An 18,561-nucleotide genomic window follows, 5' to 3' on the forward strand; every position below is an offset into this window, starting at 1 on the left:
GGAGAGAGCAGGCAAGGCTCAGAAATCCCTGCTTCAGAGTAGACTGCTCATGCGGGCTTGATCGTTGTTTAGAAAGAGTAGAGCAGTTTGGGAAAAGCAGATCTGCTTCTGCAAATTGTTTGGGGATGCTGAAGTCAAAGAGCATCCAAACATTGCTTTGTGGGTTGCCTTTACTAAAAATAGAATTAGCGTTTCATTGTATATGGAAGAATGGTATAGAGTTCCCCCTGGGCCCCACAGAAAAGTGAACCAACAGGAACGTTAATTGTAACCTCCTTCTCAGATGCTAGGAGAGAGGAAAGAGTCTTTGAGGCTGCCATACCCTAACAAGATATCCTGTTGAGGTCAAGAACATTTTTTATTGTTGTTTTTTTTCTGCCCTGATCAGAGCTTTCTACCTCAGGGAAGGAGAAAGTAACTCAAATTATTTGAGAGAAAATAGGAGACAGAAAATGCGAATGCACTGCTTGTTAATTCACATTAAACTCTGGGATATGTGTGGAGAAAGGCTTGTGTCTTTCCTGCAGTCTTCATGGTTGCAGGGAAGAGCCCCTTGCTTCTGGAATGGATGGGAGCAGGGTGATTGTGCCTGGCTGGCCCTGCTCCCGGGGCGGGGGGGAAGTGAAGCACATGGGACGGGGGCAAGTGGGGCGGGGCTGGGATTAGGGTATGTAGAATTTCACAGTGACCCAGACATTACGAACTTCTGCACATTGGGGTATTAAGGATTACATCCTTAAGTGGCTTAACTTTGAAGGCAGTAAGTATGAGGACTTTGGAAACCCCTGGTCTCCGATTCCCTTTTGTCCCTGAATTGGGAACTAAAACCTGGCTCTGCTGCCTTCCCTGCGACTCAGACTGGAAGTAGGAAGTGGTGCCCTCTATACAGCAAGGGGAAGAGGAAATCCCTGGCCACATGACTTTGTGCAGATGGTTTTAGACTTCTCGCATAATCCCATGCTTTTGTTTCTTGGGAGGGACCCCACCTCTCCCTGGCCTGAATGTAAGCATGTGTAGGAGGCTCAGTGGGAGGAATCTTGCTGATTTAATTATTTCTTACATGTTGTTTGCCCGTGTAGGGGACAATTGAGCCTGTAATAATCAATCTTGCATGAGCTCAAACAGGAAAATGCTACATATGATCTAAGCAGCATGCTGAAATGTGGTTATTGGAAAAGAATTTTATGACTGAATAGGCTGGTATCATGTTGTCTCTTTGCTTTTTTGGGCTTTTAGTTATTTATTCACAATGTCATGCTGGCAAACTATTTTATGTCTTTCCATTTAGTTTGTTGACTTAATTTTCTGCTTCTGGAAATATTTATATGCAGACAAAATGTAGGTTTGTTGTGTTGTTTTTTTTCCCCTATGTAAACTGGTGGCTTACTTTTTGCCCATTTTAATTGAAAGGCTTATCTCTTAGCATTTTTTTAAAGAATGGGAAAGGAATTTTATGAACTCCTATTATATACAGTAAGGTAATTTATTTTTGCTATTCTTACCTACATGGTGGTTGCTTAGGAACAGAAGTGATAATATTAATTTTGAAGTCTTCTCTTTCTATTTGTCCTTCCATCAAACTGGCTGTTCCCTGTATCTGTCGTGTTCCATATGGTAATCTGCTAAATATTTACATGTCTTCCTTTATAGCCTTTGAATGCATTTGTAAATCTCTTTCTTCTCACACATGGTCTGTGTTTTGGTAGTAGAGGTCTATTGCAGGCATTCCTAATTACTATACTAACAGTCCTTACTAAGTGTACATGAGGAACTCTGATCAGGTGTTACAATTTTGACTGGATTCCAAATTTTAGAGGACTTCCGACGCCATGAAGAAAGTAAGACAGTTCTGTTAATTGTAAAACTCTTGTATTTTTTCCCGTCTTCAGAAAGTCTAGGTTTACATGAGGTAATTACTGCTGCAGAGCATGTTTGATTACTGTGAAGATAAATGACTGAGAAATAATACATCATAAGTAAAGCTGCTGATAATCTACTTCCTTACTAGTAGCGTTCCCCTTCATTTCTATAGATATTATATCTGGGAATATCTTTGAATAGTCTGACTCTTGAATATGAGTGTCATTTGCCTGTAACATCTTGTGCTGCTCCATTAGTTTGTTTATACCTGTCATCTATCATATGGCAAATGAGAAGAAAACTCAATAAATAGCTATGTTGCCTCCCCCTCCCCACAACTTCCCATATGTTGAGATGCTTACTGCTGCTCACTTAGCATTCAGGCTTGAACAGCATGTTTCAAATTTCTCTTTAATATAATTTACTTGTTTACTTCGTCTGGTAGGTGCAGTGCTTATCAGCAACATATGTCCTGTTTGTTTAAAGTCAGGTTTTTAAAAAATGTTGAAAGGCTATAATGTGGTGTGTATCCTTGTGGAAGCTGATGCCCTCTGTCTTTCATTATAGGGTGGGGATAATAGAAGACTCTTGCCTACTTATCTCGTGATTAAAATGGGACACATTGTGATGTTCTCCTCAATTAGCATGATCGGCTCCTGGGGAGCAAGGGAACCCAGGCTGTGGTGGTTTGCGTTTTCCCCTCTAATGAGCAGAAAGAGTCTTTTGAGAATTGCTAAATAATTCAGACCATTAGGAACCTGTCAACTTAAACAATGCCCTCTCTGACCAGAAAAATGGTTGTGAGCAGTTGGACACCCTGGCAGATGTTGAACTTGTTCCTATTGCTCGCTCTGCTTCAGGCAAATAGCTTTGCAGCCCCTTACAGGGTCTGTGCATCGCTCCAGTCAGGCAGTGCGTGCAGAGAGAATCAACATGTTAGCCAGGCTTCTTCTAGCTTTATACCACTCTGTTTCTTTTAGTTAATTTAATGATATTCTAATAAGTTCCTAATATTGCCATTTACCACTTTTAGTAGGTTTGCCAGCCATCTGTAATGAGAAACCACAATCAAGGCTTAAAAATAAAGGAAACAAAAATGTCGCCCCCCCCTCAAGCCCCCATTATTTGACTTCTTTAATATTCTTTCTTTTGTGTTAATTCCTTACTTTGCATTTTGAAATGTTTTTCTACAAACAGAAGGATTAGTGTTATTGTCAAGCAGAATTTGCTGGATGCTCACATATAACACTAGGATCTGAAGTTTCAGGGGAAACATTCATGTCTTGAAACTTCCTATAAAATCACATGCATATGCAGGACTACTTTAGTTAAAATTAATTATGCAACAGGATCTCCTTTATATGCCTTTTGGTGCATGGTATTGAAGTAAACACCGACTTGACATAATTTCCTTAGGAAAATTGTCATACTTGTCCTGTCTGTTGTTTCTGACTGCAGATTTTTCTAACTTATGTGATGAACTAATGAAACTATAATTAAAAATAATACGCTTGATTAGAAAACAACCCCTTAAAGCTTCCCCACCCCCCAACAACTGTTTGCGCTTCTGTCTTGAATGGGTGATAACAAATAGTCAATCTTGCACAAGCAATTAGCTGGTCTGTTGGATCAGTTAATGGAACAAGCTATGGTAGTAATGCAATGAGAAATAACATCTGTGCTTTATAAATATTTATGTTGTAGAATCTCCTAGTATATTCTTGCGACAAATTACTCCATCCTCAAATATTTTTACATGCTTAATAGACATGCGTTGTTTTTAACAGCGTGTATGAAGGCTTCAGTTCTCATTTTTTAACCTAATGCATTAAAAAACCCTTTTCACTCTTATTTTTGTGACAGTTGTCCAAGTTTTATTGTTCCTGCAAAGAAACAGTCTTAAACTGAGAACATTTTTGCACCTATCTGCTGTAGTAAAAGAACTTAGAGTTACAGCTCAGAAGATGCCATTACCTAGTTAACTACAATTTGTTACTGCTCATTGTGTATTGGAAAAGTGTATTGCTGAATTAAGGTGCTTGTCAAAAGATGCATCAGTTTTGCTCTAATGATATAGGAAGTAGGAAATACTATTGAGAATGGGTTCCCATTGTGATTGTGTGTATCAGTCTTCCTCACTTTGTTTTGTAAAAATGAAGCTTTTACTACTAGTTCTGAAGAAAAAAACAAGAATTGTGAGCCTCTGAGGCCATGCAGGGTGAGCCTCTCTGTAGCAGTAGTTGCCACCACTTCTGAGAGCCACCCTGGTCTCAGATATTAACTTTTATGAGGGCTTCGTTTGTCTCGGATGTTGCAGTGGCAACCCTGGGAAAATACTACACCCACCCCCATTTTTATTGCTGAGCACAATGTTATGTGGTGTGGGATATCACTTTGGTTGATTGGGGTCAGCTGTCCCAGCTGTGTCCCCTCTTGCCCACCGTAGCCTGCTTGCTGGTGAGGCAGGGTGAGAAATGGATAAAGCCTTGATGCTGTGCCAGCGCCATTCAGCAATAGCTAAAACATTGGTGTGTTATCAACACTGAATATGATCACAAATCCAAAACACAGCACCTTAGGGGCTGCTATGAAGAAAATTAACTCCATCCCAGCCAGACCTAGTGCAGGAGTCCTGATCAATCCTTGCCGTCCAGGCTTCTCTCATCCAGTACGCTCAGTCATCGAAATTAAGGAGATGGGTATGCTGCGTAGTGCATCTCTTTCTCTATCCTAATTGATTTCCCATTTTTCAGTCATGATTCTGTCACATGTCCTACCGTCAGATGATCATTCTTTATCTTTCTTCATTTAATTATACTGAAATTAATAAGACAGTAAGCAGAGGCACTTTGGTTCCCCGACTGTTCTCTATAACTCACTTGAGAATAGACCATAACCACAAATAGTAAGTCCATGTGTACAGCAGTGCTAAAGAACTGCGTAACATATAAAAGGAAAACATTAGTCTTAATTTAAACAACAGGTGTGGTTTATTGTATGACTTAAATGTCAGGGGATTCTCCCTATCCTGAACATTGGAAAACCCCATTTGAGAGGAGCAAGGTGTGTGAGTGTGATGCTTGAACAGCAGCTCCTCTCCTTTGCTGAGCTGGGCAAGGGCATGCTGGCTCCAAAGGGAGGTGGGGATGGGGACTTTTGTCTCCTCTATTACACCATTTCATAAAGAGAATGGGGGGCTCTGACAGGAAGGTGGTAGCCATTTAGGGCTCTCTAAGTCTCTGGTAGCTGAAGGTATGAAACTGTACTCATCTGCACAAATCGTCATCTATTCTGACATGTAGCCAGAGCTGTTTTACTTGTGTTGATGCTGTCGTTCACTAAGTGAAATGGCTCATTGGTGTCTGTGAACTCTGGAGTGAAGGAACATGGTAACACGCAGGCTCCTGTTCAGTCTTTCCCCAAACTCCTTTGAATCAGAATTAAGTAATGCATTACCTCAATTACTTATGTCCTCCTCCAACTGATAAATGAGACCAGGAAGCCAAGTAGGTGAGCACTAGTTTGCAGAAAGGTGAGAAGTTTTCAAAAATGGAATTGATGTCTTCTGGAGGAATTTCCGGAGGTGTAAGGCTTCCTTTCACCACTGGTTGAATGGTAGCCTTTCTTGTGCAGGGGACTGACTTCAGTGAAATTGTGATCTTAGCATGAATGCTGGGGACAGCTGCATTTTCTCTGTTTTTCTTCTTGGATTTCCATTGCTTAGAAAACACAACAGTGGTGATGGTAGGATCTCTAGCACTTTGAAAGCAAAATCCAGACATTTTTGTAGTGTAAAAGAAGTGTAAAACATGAGTTAAAATAGCTGTCTCAAATTTTGATAATTCATTTATCTTCATCTATAAAAATAAGTTCTTGGCTTTAAAACATTCTCTAGAATGCTTTTCACAGAGAGCAAAGTTGTCACCAGGACAAGTAGATGTATTCAGGCATTGAATTAGGAGTACAGATTTCAGTCATGTACTGCTCTACTACATTTTACAAAAACTGACCTATGGAACTCACTTATAGAAAACTTAACTGAGGTCAGCAGAATTAAAAGAAGGATTATACCTTTGCCATTCTCAGGAGAGCATATTTGGTGCTAATATTGTGTAACCTGTGAAATTTGAGATGAGATCCAAGTCATCATTACTGGGTTTTGGAGATTAAATCAGATTTTGTTCCAAAATTCTTCCAAAGCTGACAGGTTTTGGTGTTTCCTATGTAGTGGGACAGAACAGTGAACACAGTGATGCAGAAGTCTGGTTTTAGGTGGCAATTCCTATGTTACTAGGCAAATAATAATTTCATGTTTGTGGACATAAATATTGATTTGGGGCTTTTGTGGGTTACTAATGATTTCTATTGTAGTGTTCATGTGTTTCTTTTCAATTGAATATGTCAGCTGCACAGTAACTTGGCTGTATTTTCACGCTTGGCACTTGAATGTGACCCTGAAATTTTATTAGAATATTTGAATAAATGTCTTGTTTTTTGGCTGAGTTTGTTCGCCAACTGTTGCTGCAATCAATGAAGTGTTTAGCTTTTCTGATAATAAAACAACTTTTCATGAGCCTAACGACAGATTTAACAGCCTAGTTCTCTCTATTGAAACTTGGAGATGATGCCCTTTTCATCTTAAGAGACCCATTTAATCAGTTATTGGAAAACAACAGGATAATATAAAAGGTATGAGTAAAGAAGCAGCAAGGAAGAGAGCACCAGTTTGTGGTTTTCTGTGTGATGCTGTTGTGCGGAATTGCTAAACGCGGCTGAGAGCTGGTTTTAAGAGTAGGTTTTCATGACTACAACATTCCTGCTGTGGTTTGGGGAGTTACTTTTTTGCCAGGGCGTTTCACACAAGGATGTTAGGAATACCTACCCCATCCTGGCAAGCTTAAAAAAAAAAAAAAAAAAAAAAAAAAAAAAGAGGTCCTGGAGCTACCTTCAGGCAAGCAATCCCCCCTCCGTTCAGCAGCCTTCCCAGCAGCTTTCCTGTGGAAGCAGCCTGATGGCTGAGGAATGCGGGGTCAGACAAGAGTCCAGTCACGGCGTATTCCCCTGTGGCTGCCCGGCATCGTGGCAGGCCGGCCCGCATAATCGGTTCAGGCGGCCCATGGAAAACCACCCTCTGGTTAAGTCTGCATCATGCTGTTCCACCAATGGAAAAAATTGAAACAGAGGAGGGTGTGTAGCCTGCAGACAAAAATACATCCAGGCTCGCGTAGGGTCTGTTTTTAGTTCCTAACGGCTGAGCATTTTGAAGTGTTAGGCACAGTTTCCTGGCGTGCCCGGGGCAGGGAGAGTCCCTGTGTCTGCGTGTCCCTGTCCCTGCCGCAGAGCTGGGACGGCCGGGAGGCTGAAGCCGGCTCCTTGGGGAAGGTAAGCGGGAGTGGAGAGGGGGGCTTTAGCTGGGGAGGGAGCTGCCAGGGAACCGTGGTCCACCGCTCGCTGGCCACTGGCCAGACCTGATGAACTGAAGGAAAAGTAGGGAAAGACTTGGGAAGCCTTTGAAAGCAGGGAAAGACTTGGGAAGCCTTTGAAAGCAGAGGCTGGAGCGGGCTGCTGCAGTGCGAGGACTTGCAGCCCCCGTGCTGCCTCTGCTATTGCCAGCTGCACCCAAGATGAATGGTTTTCCTCCAGAAAACAGTTCTTTGTGGTCATCTGTCAAAATTAATTGCCTGAATTGCTAAATAAACCACCACTAGGATCATTTTACATCTCTGCTACGATAGGGCTGGATTCTTTTTTAAAATTGAAGGATAAGAAAGTATGCTTGAGAGTGCTACAGTTTCTGCGACATTAGAGTTTGATTACTCTATGATACAATATGATTAATAGTATGATTAATACAATACAATTAATAATCCCTCTGATTCTTATTTTTTCTATTATTCAGTCTAGTCTCACTAATACTTCAGTAAATTGTGATAAATAGACAGTGTACCCAAGCAAGGGTTACATGCTTGTGAAGTGTTAGAGGGAAACATTTCAGCCAACACTACTACTATCACTGAACAAGGATGGTATGGAGAACTAGAGCTTCTTCATCTGGCAGAGATACTTCTCACACATTTTGATCTTTCTACACAGATTTTTAATAGTATGTAGATTTTTTTTATACATACCTATACTGAAAACAAAAATAAAGAGGGAAATGCCCCCAAAATGGAGAAGTCTCTTTCTTCTCCACACAGTGGTGGTTTTTTTGGGTTTTGTTTTTTTTTTTTTTTTTTTTTTTAAGAGGAGTGATTCATTGCTTTTGCAATGCCACTGAAGTTTGCTACTTTGTTTATGCTTGTTGCTGATGTGGTCACAGAGTTAATTTTATACACTGGTGACTTCATACTTCATTCTGGAAATCATGCATTTCTTTCCCCTTAGGGTGGATTATTTGATAACATTATACACTGTATAGTAGATTGCTAGTTAGAGGCAAGGGATGGAAATTCTTTTTATCTGATCACCTCCTACAGGAATGTGTATCTACATATCATGGAAGAGGGGACTCTCTGAATAGGGTGCTCAGTAGCTGTGAAACTACAAAGCAAGCGTTTAGTGGAGAAACCTAATCCTCGGTGTACTTTTTTTATTCTTTTAATGTGTGAGTAACATGCTTGTACTGCAGGGGTACAGGAAAGGAAGCACTAAGCTGTGTTACTGCTGTAGGGCACTTGGCATGCAAAAATCAAGATCTGCTTTTAATTTTCCAAGGGACTGTCTCTCATGTTTACTTCTCATGTCAAACTCCCTGATCTTCTGTCCTCTTCAGGAAGTCCCAGGGCTGAAGGTGGGAAAGCATTTACTTTGGAATCGACACCCTCAGGTGTTTATGAATGTGTAAACTGAGAACTCAAAAAGACTGCCAAATGCAGCACATTTTCCCTCTCCCACCTGTGGAGCAAGCTGTGTAGTAGGTGGCAGGCAGGGTGTCCTGCAGCCATCCCAGCCCCTGTCCCTCAGCCTGACGCATGCAGCCCTGCTAGTTGCTGCTGGAGGTTTCTCTCTGATGCTAAAGGTTAAGAGTTAGTCCAATAGACCTCGAAGATGTCACACCAAAAAGGTCTTTGGGGGCAGTAATGGACTAATGTTCCTGCCTGGGATTGCTCCTCCTTGCTGCTTTTTGCTTTACCTTTTAATAGGTAACTGCTCAAGGTATGTTGCAGTAAACTGGGCCCTATAAAAAAACAACTGTTCTTCTGCCCTCTCCAAAGCTGGTATTTTGTCACCTACAGTTGCCTGCTTACTATGGTTATATTTGAAAGCATGAGCTGGTTACTACTGAAGGAGACTAGAAAGCAGAGGATGTTCCTGGTGGGGATTTGGACATCCCAGTTTGTATTGAAAGATTCAGTCTCACCTCCCATTGTTATAATGAGTAAGGAGGACTGAGGCAGAGACCTCTTCAGGAGTTTATCTAAGCCCAGGTTGGAGCTGAGCTCATTCTCTGAAGTGTTGTTACCCCACAGCCTGGGGCAGGCAGTGAGGCTGGAATTGAGGCTCTGCTGCTTGGAATATCTTGTCTCCTTTCAGGTGTACCATCCTACCTACTCAAGGCCCCAGGCCTTGAAATCCGTCGAAAACAGTGTTAATCTGCATCAGGACCTGCCAGTATGTCTGCAACCAGAGTAGGTGGAGAAGAAAAGACCTTTCAGATCACTAAGTGTATTTCTCCTCCAAAGGCAGGAAATCGACCCTTTGACATATTGACTCTTAAACTACTGCAGCTACTGTATTAAGCCAAGATGTGAGCTGGCATTCCTGTTTTTTGGTTTTTGTTTTTTTTTTTTTTAAACAAGCTTAATGGTTTTTATTTAAATGGATGTGCACTTTAGCCATTGTATATAAATTCAATAACATTTACAAATGGTGAAATTTATTTTTCCTGCCTAAGAAAAGTAAGTCACTTGAAATCTTGATTGTATCAGCACTGGTGTCATATAAGGATCTTCAAGCTTGACTCAGCCTTCCATAGTGCACTAACTTGAAAGCTGTAAAGCATAATTTAATTAAGTTGCCAATGTCTTGGGCCCAGAAGAATGAGTTGAGTAAAGAAGGAGTCATGTCCCAGGTCCGGGATGTATAATATGCAATGCAATATATCTGCAGATATATTGATATATTGATATATATATCTCTGTAGACCTGTTGGGATTAATGTTACTTTAGGGAACCAGGAAAGGAGATTGTACCCTTCTTGCTTAAACTGTGAAATTAGAAGTTTATATGCAATGTAGGTATGATTCACAGCATGAAAAAGAGTGTCTGGGGTCATAATGACTACTTAAGCTTGATGAGAAAACCAATTTGTTTTAATTTGATCTGTGAACAACAGAACAGTTCCTAATACAAGAGGCTGTAACTCTATAAGAGACTAATGAATGAGTAAGAAATTCTGGCTTTAAGTTGTATTTTTAAGGCAAAATACTTAATTTTTGTAAAAAAAAAATAAAGACATACTTGTGGTGTTTTGGGTATTCATTCTTTGAATACAGTGGTATATAATGCAAAATATCCTGCCAAGAATACCATGGTATAATTATTATGATATATTTTTGTAATAGGAATGTGATTGAGATTGCAGGAATAAGAAATCTGCTTTTGATTTGTGGAAGCATATGACCAAAGTGCATAGTTCTAAAAAATACAGCAAATTGTTTCCAGTAAGAAACTCCACATTTAGTCCAGCTACAGTGTTGTGCTAACCTTCCTCCCTCATTAATTTCATGTATCCATCTATGTGCAGCCGTGCAGGAAGGTGAGGGCAGGTTCACATTCTAGAATTTTGTATTCCTTTCATATTACAAACCAAAGTAGATTAAAAGTTAATTATAACTTCAAGCCTATAATTCTGTATCCTTTTAAGAATTCACCAAGCACATTATTCTTTACAAAACATACAAGCACATTAATATCTGAAATATAGTTATATACAATTCTAAGACTTTATAAGCTGTTTAAAATGGATGATGTTTTAATCATTAGCTGGTAAACAATGTAAAAGTAGTTTGAAAGAAAATACAGGAATCACTTGGTCAACAGAATAAAAAGTGTTTCCTGATGTAAAAACCTACTACCATAGTTGCTGTACATCAGTTTCCAACATTTCCAACTAGATTTGCCATTAACAGAAAACAAGTTGGCCATTTCATATGGTGACTTTGTGTGGGGTTTTTTTTTTGTTTTTTTTTGATTGCTCTGAAATACTTTCAGATCCTCCATTATCCCAGCTCCACTAACCCTGATGACAGTCTGCTCTAGTGCATTTACGAACCACACACTCAGAGCAGCCGCCTGCATAAAGAACCTGGTGCTGCCTTTTCTCCTCTTCCTCACATTCCCCTCTTCATCTTCCCACTCCACCATGTGCAACATGGAGGTGGCCATTGCAGTCCTGTTCTGCAGCTGGGAGTCCTCATCTGTTGTTGTGGAAATTTGGTTTTCAAACACAGCAGAAAGCATACATGACTCTCTCTTGCTTCATCACTGAAGAGTAGTTGGTGGGATATACTCTGTCCTTGGCATATAAAGGCCCTTTTGTATAAGTGTATAAATCAGTGCAAAATGAGATTAAGCTCTTGCCTGTTGAAAGAAGGGCAACAAAGCTGGTGAAGGGTCTAAAGCACAAATCTTATGAGGAATGGCTGAGGAACTAAGCTGTTTAGTCTGGAGAAAAGGAGGCCTGAAAGGAGGTTGTAGTGAGGTGGGTGGCTCGTCTCCCAAGTAACGAGCAATTGGATGAGAGGAAATGGCATCAAGTTGTGCTAGAGGAGGCTTATATTGGCTATCAGAAAAAATTTCCTCACCAAAAGCGTTATCAAATATTGGAACAGGTGGTAGAGTCATCATCCCTGGAGGTATTTAAAAGACATGTAGATGTGGTGCTTAAGGACATGGTTTAGTGGTGGACTTGGCAGTACTAGGTTGACTCTTGGACTTGATGATCTTGAATGTCTTTTCCAACCAAAACAATTCCATGATTCTGCCTTTCTTTGTCAGATGTTTGTACCTGTGTGGAGGGCTCTGAGGAACTGTGCCCATTGGCAGGTACAAGAGAACTGGTCCTATTCCTTCTCAAAAGATACTGCCCTAATGCAGTAACAATATTCCTGTTAATGAAAAAAGTCTGAAGAGGTTGTGACATATGGTTGCTGATTAAGCTGCAAGTAAGAAGAAAATACTCAGCTTATTTCTTTCTTGAATAATTTTTTGTCCTTTTCTCAAGGAAAGGCCTTCTTAAAAAGTTCAGATTGTGTCTTGGTTTGTCATTGTAAATGACTGAGAAGATGCAGTCTCTTAATTTTTGTGGTTGAGTCAGCTAGCTCTAGCTCTTATCTTTTATACAGATATTGCTGTAGCTCTTCTTTTAAAAGTTCTTTTTTTCTTGTTAAAGACAGGAGATTTTAAATTTAATCCCTTCTGCTGCGTATAAAGAGTTGTTGTTCCTGGTAACTCTGAAGATTCTTGTGAATTTCAGTATTTTTTAGTGAGTCCTCACATTTCTTAATGAGTCCTCCCTTGGTGATGTTAATTTGATGGGATGATGTTATCCTCATCTGAACAAACTCATATTGTTTTCACCATTTTTGCACTGGTGCCATGTTTGGTGAAGCAAAAATCAGCTTCTCTGCACATCATCAGTAGATTTTTGGGGAATCTTCAGAAGAGATGAAATGGTTTGTAGATCACTTACCATACATCTAATGGTAAAAGTTCATTGTCACCAGCCATCCAGAGGAAGTAAGGCAACAAAATACATCAGAGAGATAGCTTTGGTGTATGTGTTCATGTCTCATCAGGGTAACTTCTTGATCCACTCTAAAGCTTAGCTGAGCTCTTACGAGCTGGGTGGAGAGATTGTTGGTCCCAGTCAGGGAAAACGGCTGAACTTCCCTAGGAAGATGCGACCACAACCTCTTGCCTTTTTGTAATTGGTGTATGGCCACTGTCTGATGCTTACTGTGGTTGGGGAGAATTCAGTTATGGCTCTGTGCGTGCCTCCTGTCAGCCTGGAGCTTGGCATTTTTTGTCCTGTAGTTTTTAAGGTTCTCAGCCTGGTTAACTTGACTGTCCTGGAAGCAGATGGCTGGCAGTAGCAAAAGCATGTTTGGTGTATATAGCAGATGAGACCAGCACAGAAGCCTGTCTCCCTTGACTCAAATATCCCACTGATTCATAATATAATAATTCCTTGTTGTATCTCTTAAGCAAATCTAATACTGGGATTTATTGTTATGTTTCAGTTTTGCTTGCAATATGGTTAATGAATCAAGCTTTGTAAACCTTGATTTTGAGAGATTAAGACTGGGGAGGAAAGCACCCATGCAATTGCAGAGCATTACTGTATGTGCACTCACTTTAATCTTAAGAAAAGCATTCTCCCCTCTGGCATTTATAAAGCAGTCTAACTGTAGTGGTGTTAATGAGGTTATATAGGAGGCAGGCTCTTCTCCAGAATGGCTCCTGAACTTGTGTGCTTGTTTTTTGGAGCCAAAATAGTCTAGAGGATCTTTATGTGGAGAAGCCTAAAGGTGGGGAAATAGTTTTTTAGCTCTGGGGTTATGATTTGTGTTAATTATTGGGTGTGGTGGGTATGGTGGGGTTCCTGGATTAGTATGTTTGCATATCTGTGTTTTTTGAATGTGTCAAGAGGAACTCAGGTGAAGATTAAAAACTTATTTTTTTAGGGAATATGGATATAATTGAAAGCAAATAAACTCTTAATAGTCATCTTTGGGCTCAGTGAGCTGCTTTCTAAATATACTGCTTAGGATTTTGGAAAATATTAATAGAAACAGGTTTTGTTCACAAGAAATATTTATTAGCCTGCAGAGTAAGAGGAAAAGTCATGTTGTCTTCTGCGGTGGTAGGTTGCCATGAGAAATACAGGAGAAGCTGAATGTGGCCCCCTGTACTGCAATTTCCAGTGCTTCCATAGTACAAATAATGTCACATGTGTGAGTATTTGGAGTGAGTGAAGGCAGAGCTTGTCCATGACTGCCTCCTGCCCTGGTGTCACTCTGCATTTGGGCACAAGCTGGCTAGTTCTGCTCTCTCCACCTCCCTATTGTAATTAGCAGAATGAAAATTGCTCCACACAAGTGAGGGGGAAGAGAAAGGCATCACAGCTGATTTTTCAGGGTGATGGTCTTTGAGCAGCCTTGCAGATGCCTCAATTGGTTATCTCAGTGTGTGTGAATGTTTAGCCTACCGTAGCTTTCTGGACAGCAAGGATGCCAAGAAAAATCCCTTGGGGCTATTTCTATGGGATTTATTGACTGTCTTGTTTTACTGCTGACTGATTCCTGCACAGACTGAGACACTGTTTTGTAGACATTGTAGCCCAAGAAAAATTTATTCATTCACCCATTATGTGACCTGTGTATTGGATCAGATGCATACAATGGAGCTGTAGCAGCAGCTCGAGCCTTGACGAATTGGATGTCTGTCTTCTGAGGTTCATGACAGCAGCTTGCTTACTACCCGTTCTGTTAAAAGGATTACCTAACTATTGCACAATCGCTATGGAGACCAGATGGTCTTTTTGCCTGTTTCTTTAGACAAATTTGGCTCAGTGTTCCCTTATGAATAGATATAAGCCCTCCAAAGCCCCCTTCTTGAATGTACTTTCTGCTCCCAGATGAAGAATTCTGAATGTAAACTCATTGCTTGTTTGTGGTCTGCTCCTCCTGGATTGAGGCAGGCAGTTTTGCTGGGGTTTTGAAATTTGTTCAGCAGATTGGAGTTTAGGAAGTTTGTGTGTTGTCTTCTGTTTACCTTCACTCAAATGTCTTATGTTCAATGCGTGTCGCATATAATGTTTTTAAAATTGTTTACATCAATGGGTACACTTAGCAGGACAGGCAAATCAAACCTGCAAGGCAAAGATGTTCTAAGTAGGAACTTCCAAATTGTTAGAGAGAAAAAGCAAGATAAACAGATGTTTGGGGTTTTTTTCGTGTTGTTGTTTGGTTGGTTTTGGGTTTGTGGTTTTTTTTTTTTGTGTAGTGTAAGATGGAATTTCTCTGGCTTGTATGTTTTATCAAATATCTTGGTAATAACAAATTTGTGCTTATAGATTTGTAGCATCTCTAGGATGATCCAAAAAGATAAATCTTTTCTACATAATTTATTTGCTGACCTTTTCTAGGTTTTCTGTAGAGACAGTTTTTAGTTCTAGTTTGCAACATTTTGGTAAGATAAACAAAATGCCTAGGGTGCCAGTTACCTTTAATTATCTTCAAGTTTCTTATAAAGTAAATTGCCACAAAATTATTCAAAAAGAGCAAAACTCTGCATGTTCAAATCTGGTAGTTATTTAATTGAAAAATGGGCACAGTAGCCAATGAAGTTATGCAGAAAAAATATTTTTGGGAATAGTGTATTAAAAATGGTTTCTAGTTAAAATGGTTGTTCTAAAACTGAGCCTAAGATCTTGTACAGCTTCTTCTACTGAGTGTCTCAGTTACTAAAGTTCTGATGTATTTTGTCAGATTCAGCTTTTGTTCTTTTGTTTTGAGTTGCAACCTATGTGTGCCAAGTGAAGAGTTGATACATGTTGAGGAAGAGCTTGGGTCTTGGTACCTTTGAGTGGGTGCAGTGTCTAGTGCTGCCTTTTTCTTGGTTTACTGGCAGATTGTCTTAAAATCAGAAGAAACCTAAAGAGGGAGGTTGCTGGGTGGTCGGTGGAGTGAGTTGCATGATGGCCTTTCACAGCAAGGATCGCAGTTGCAATCCAGGCATGGGGAAAGATAAACAGATGCTGGAGGACATTGCTGTGATTGGTTTGGTCCACATTGTAATGGATCACTGCACAACCCTGCCATCCATAACTGGTCTTCCAAAAAGCAAACTGGAGAGTGCTCAAAGTTTGCCCTAACTTGTCAGTGAGAGAGATGGACAGAATTAGAAAATAAACCACTTATCCAGACAATGTCAGTTGTTGAAGTATTTTGATAAAAACATATGTCTAAAGTCTAGGAATCCCCTTAATCAGACCTCTTGTCTCCTTTTGTAACTTCTGATTTTTTTTGTTATTCATTTTTTTTACAACTGGAGTAAAGTCTATGTTCTATTTGACTATGAGCTCTATTTTGTCTTTTTGGTGTTTTCTAGGAAGGCTGGGTGCAAGTCCATCCTGATTTTGACAGGTGCAGCTGCTGGCCACAAAGACAATGCAGAGCATGGTAACTGCAAACTGTGCCCGTGTTTAAGAGTGATCCTACAGGTTTGATCTTCATTTTATTCTGTGCTTTTTTATTAATCTAAAAGTGCTAAAGATTAAAAGTAGGGATGTTAAAATATAAACCAACTGTTGAAGATAAGATTCTACTTTCACAGTGGCTTATTTTGACAAAATTGTAATGATTCTGCAGTGGAATCTCCTGAGAGTGATAGTCTGAAATCTGATGTGCAGAGAAACATAGTGCTGATGGAAAAAACATTTGATGTTGCTTCTGAAAACTGCAAACAGTGGAGTTTTACTCCAAGTAACAGGAAGAATAAATCAATGGTTTTTTTTACTTTGGAGTACACTTTATGGAGGCCCAAAGTCTTCAGTTGTCTCTCTGGGGCAATTCAACTGCTCCAGTGTGTGCTGTTCACTGTGATTTCGGTAAAAAGCCAAAGAGCATTTTACTAAGTGAATTATCGAAATGTGCCATGCTGAATGAACATAATGCAGTTTTGTGCTGCAGTGGAAGATGAGGCTTTTCACTAAGGGATTTTGGGGTTTTTTTTTGGGGGGGTGCTGTTTGTGGTGTTGTTTTCTCTTTCTCCTGAATTGACTCCCTTTAAACACAAAGTTTGGGGTTTGCTGAACAGTTCATTGTGGCAACACTTGGTTGCACAGAAACCAGTCAAGCTGAAACTGCAGTGGGCTTGTCTCCTGGCAGAAAGGATTCTTTTAAAGTACAGTTCATTTTACATCTCAGTTATTATTATCTTGCTGTCTCCCTTTCATTATGCCATTGTTCTTGGGAGCCAGAGATTTTGTAGGTTATAAGAAAAGGATGTTGCCAAGGGTGTGGGTGGAGAAAGGTGTTGACATGATTTCAATGGAGCTAGATTCCAGTTTTATAACAGAAGGGTAATGAACCATACAGAGAATAGGCTTTCTTAGCCTGCCCCTAAAATAAGTTCAGTTATGAATTTGATGTTGTAAATGGCTTTTTGAGAACAATTGTTTCATATCATTTTTTAAAAGGCACTTTCCTGTGTAGAGAGTAAAAATGGTTTGTTTCTTTTCTCTCTGTCTTCTAGCCATTGTTTCTAATGAAACTCTTCTTAATTTAGTGGAAAATGGGGAATTCAGAAAGCCAATACAGTCTTCAGGGATCAAAAAATCATGCTGCTGCTACAGCTGGTGCCAAGCAGAAGCCTTGCTCTCTGAAAATTCGCAGCATTCATGCTAAAGATGAAAAGTCTTGCTCTATGCATGGATGGGGACACACCAGTAGTGGCTCAAACTACAAATCAAGGTCTCTTGCCAGAAGTTGCCTTTCACACTTTAAGAGTACTCAGCCTTATTCATCTAGACTCGGTGACACTGTGGTGAAGGTCTCTAAAAGCAATGCCCATGCCAAACACAGGACAAACACCTCAGGGGACTGCTGCCAAGGAAATAACACAGTGTTTTTGCCTGAGAATGGTTTCCACTATATTGGCCTTCAAGCTGGAAGTAATCATGCTGCATCTCGAGAATGCAATGGACACATTCTAAATTGCTATGGAAAGAATGAGAGTCTTGCATCAACCTCCCCGTCAGAGGACAGGAAGAGTCCAAAAGTTCTGATTAAAACACTGGGGAAGCTGGATGGTTGCTTGAGGGTTGAGTTCCACAACAGCAGCAACAGCAAGGTACTGACTGAGGAGTCCAGTGGACCAGTCCAGTTGCTGAGGTATTCACCTGCCTTGGAATCTAAGCCAAATAACCTGCTCGATGTCAGGAGGAATTCCAGCACAGACTGTTCTTCGAGTCATCGTTTATCCCCTACTGATTCAAGGCTTCGATCTAGTAAAGGAAGCTCCCTTAGCTCTGAGTCTTCATGGTATGACTCTCTCTGGGGAAACGCTGGAGATATCAATGAGTTGGATGGTCCGTATTTGACCAGGAGCACTCCAGATACAAGTATTCATGCCAGTTTCCCAGCAAGTGACAACAAGAAGTCCTTCAACCAAAGTTCATCTCTTTCCTCACTCCGGGATCTCTATAAGGATACAAATTTGGAAAGCACCCCTCCACCTAGGATCAGGCTGTCTGATGAGTATATTGATGCTCATGGTAGCCTAAGCAACCGTGTCTCATTTGCTTCAGACATTGATGTTCCCTCCAGAGTAGAGCAGGGAAGTCCTGCACATTACTCCTCTTACACACTCCCATGCAGGAAGTCCAAGCCCCTTGGTGAGGATGCATCCAAGAAGGATACATTAAAAAGCCGAATGCGACGGATCAGTGACTGGACAGGAAGTCTCTCGAGGAAGAAAAGGAAGCTGCAAGTATGTACAAACCCCAGCCTAAGTGCCTGAAAGTTGGTTTGTCAGATTCCTCTGACAAATGTAGTGATTGTGTCATGTTTGTCTTTCTCTCAAGTTAATTACTTGCTAATCTCATTTGGTAATTTGTGGAATTCTGAGAAGTATTTCATTCCTGGAGCTGTCTGAAATGTCAACAGCAAAAAAGATAAATGTTTGTGTATGCAA

At 40.4% G+C, this 18,561-nt stretch overlaps 1 protein-coding gene across 1 annotated transcript in view; it reads left to right on the forward strand.

Annotated features, from left to right (window-relative positions):
- TIAM2 (TIAM Rac1 associated GEF 2) overlaps nt 1-18,561 on the forward strand; it is a 140,239-nt gene that overhangs the window by 31,519 nt on the left and 90,159 nt on the right. The window contains exons 2-3 of the mRNA XM_051613430.1: nt 15,976-16,087; nt 17,155-18,357. Of these exons, the coding sequence (XP_051469390.1) occupies nt 17,161-18,357 (1,197 nt within the window). The 5' untranslated portion in view covers nt 15,976-16,087; nt 17,155-17,160. The remainder of the gene's footprint in view (nt 1-15,975; nt 16,088-17,154; nt 18,358-18,561) is intronic.

Source organism: Apus apus, chromosome 3 (genome assembly GCF_020740795.1).
Source record: "Apus apus isolate bApuApu2 chromosome 3, bApuApu2.pri.cur, whole genome shotgun sequence".
In the NCBI taxonomy this organism is placed as follows: Eukaryota; Metazoa; Chordata; class Aves; order Apodiformes; family Apodidae; genus Apus; species Apus apus.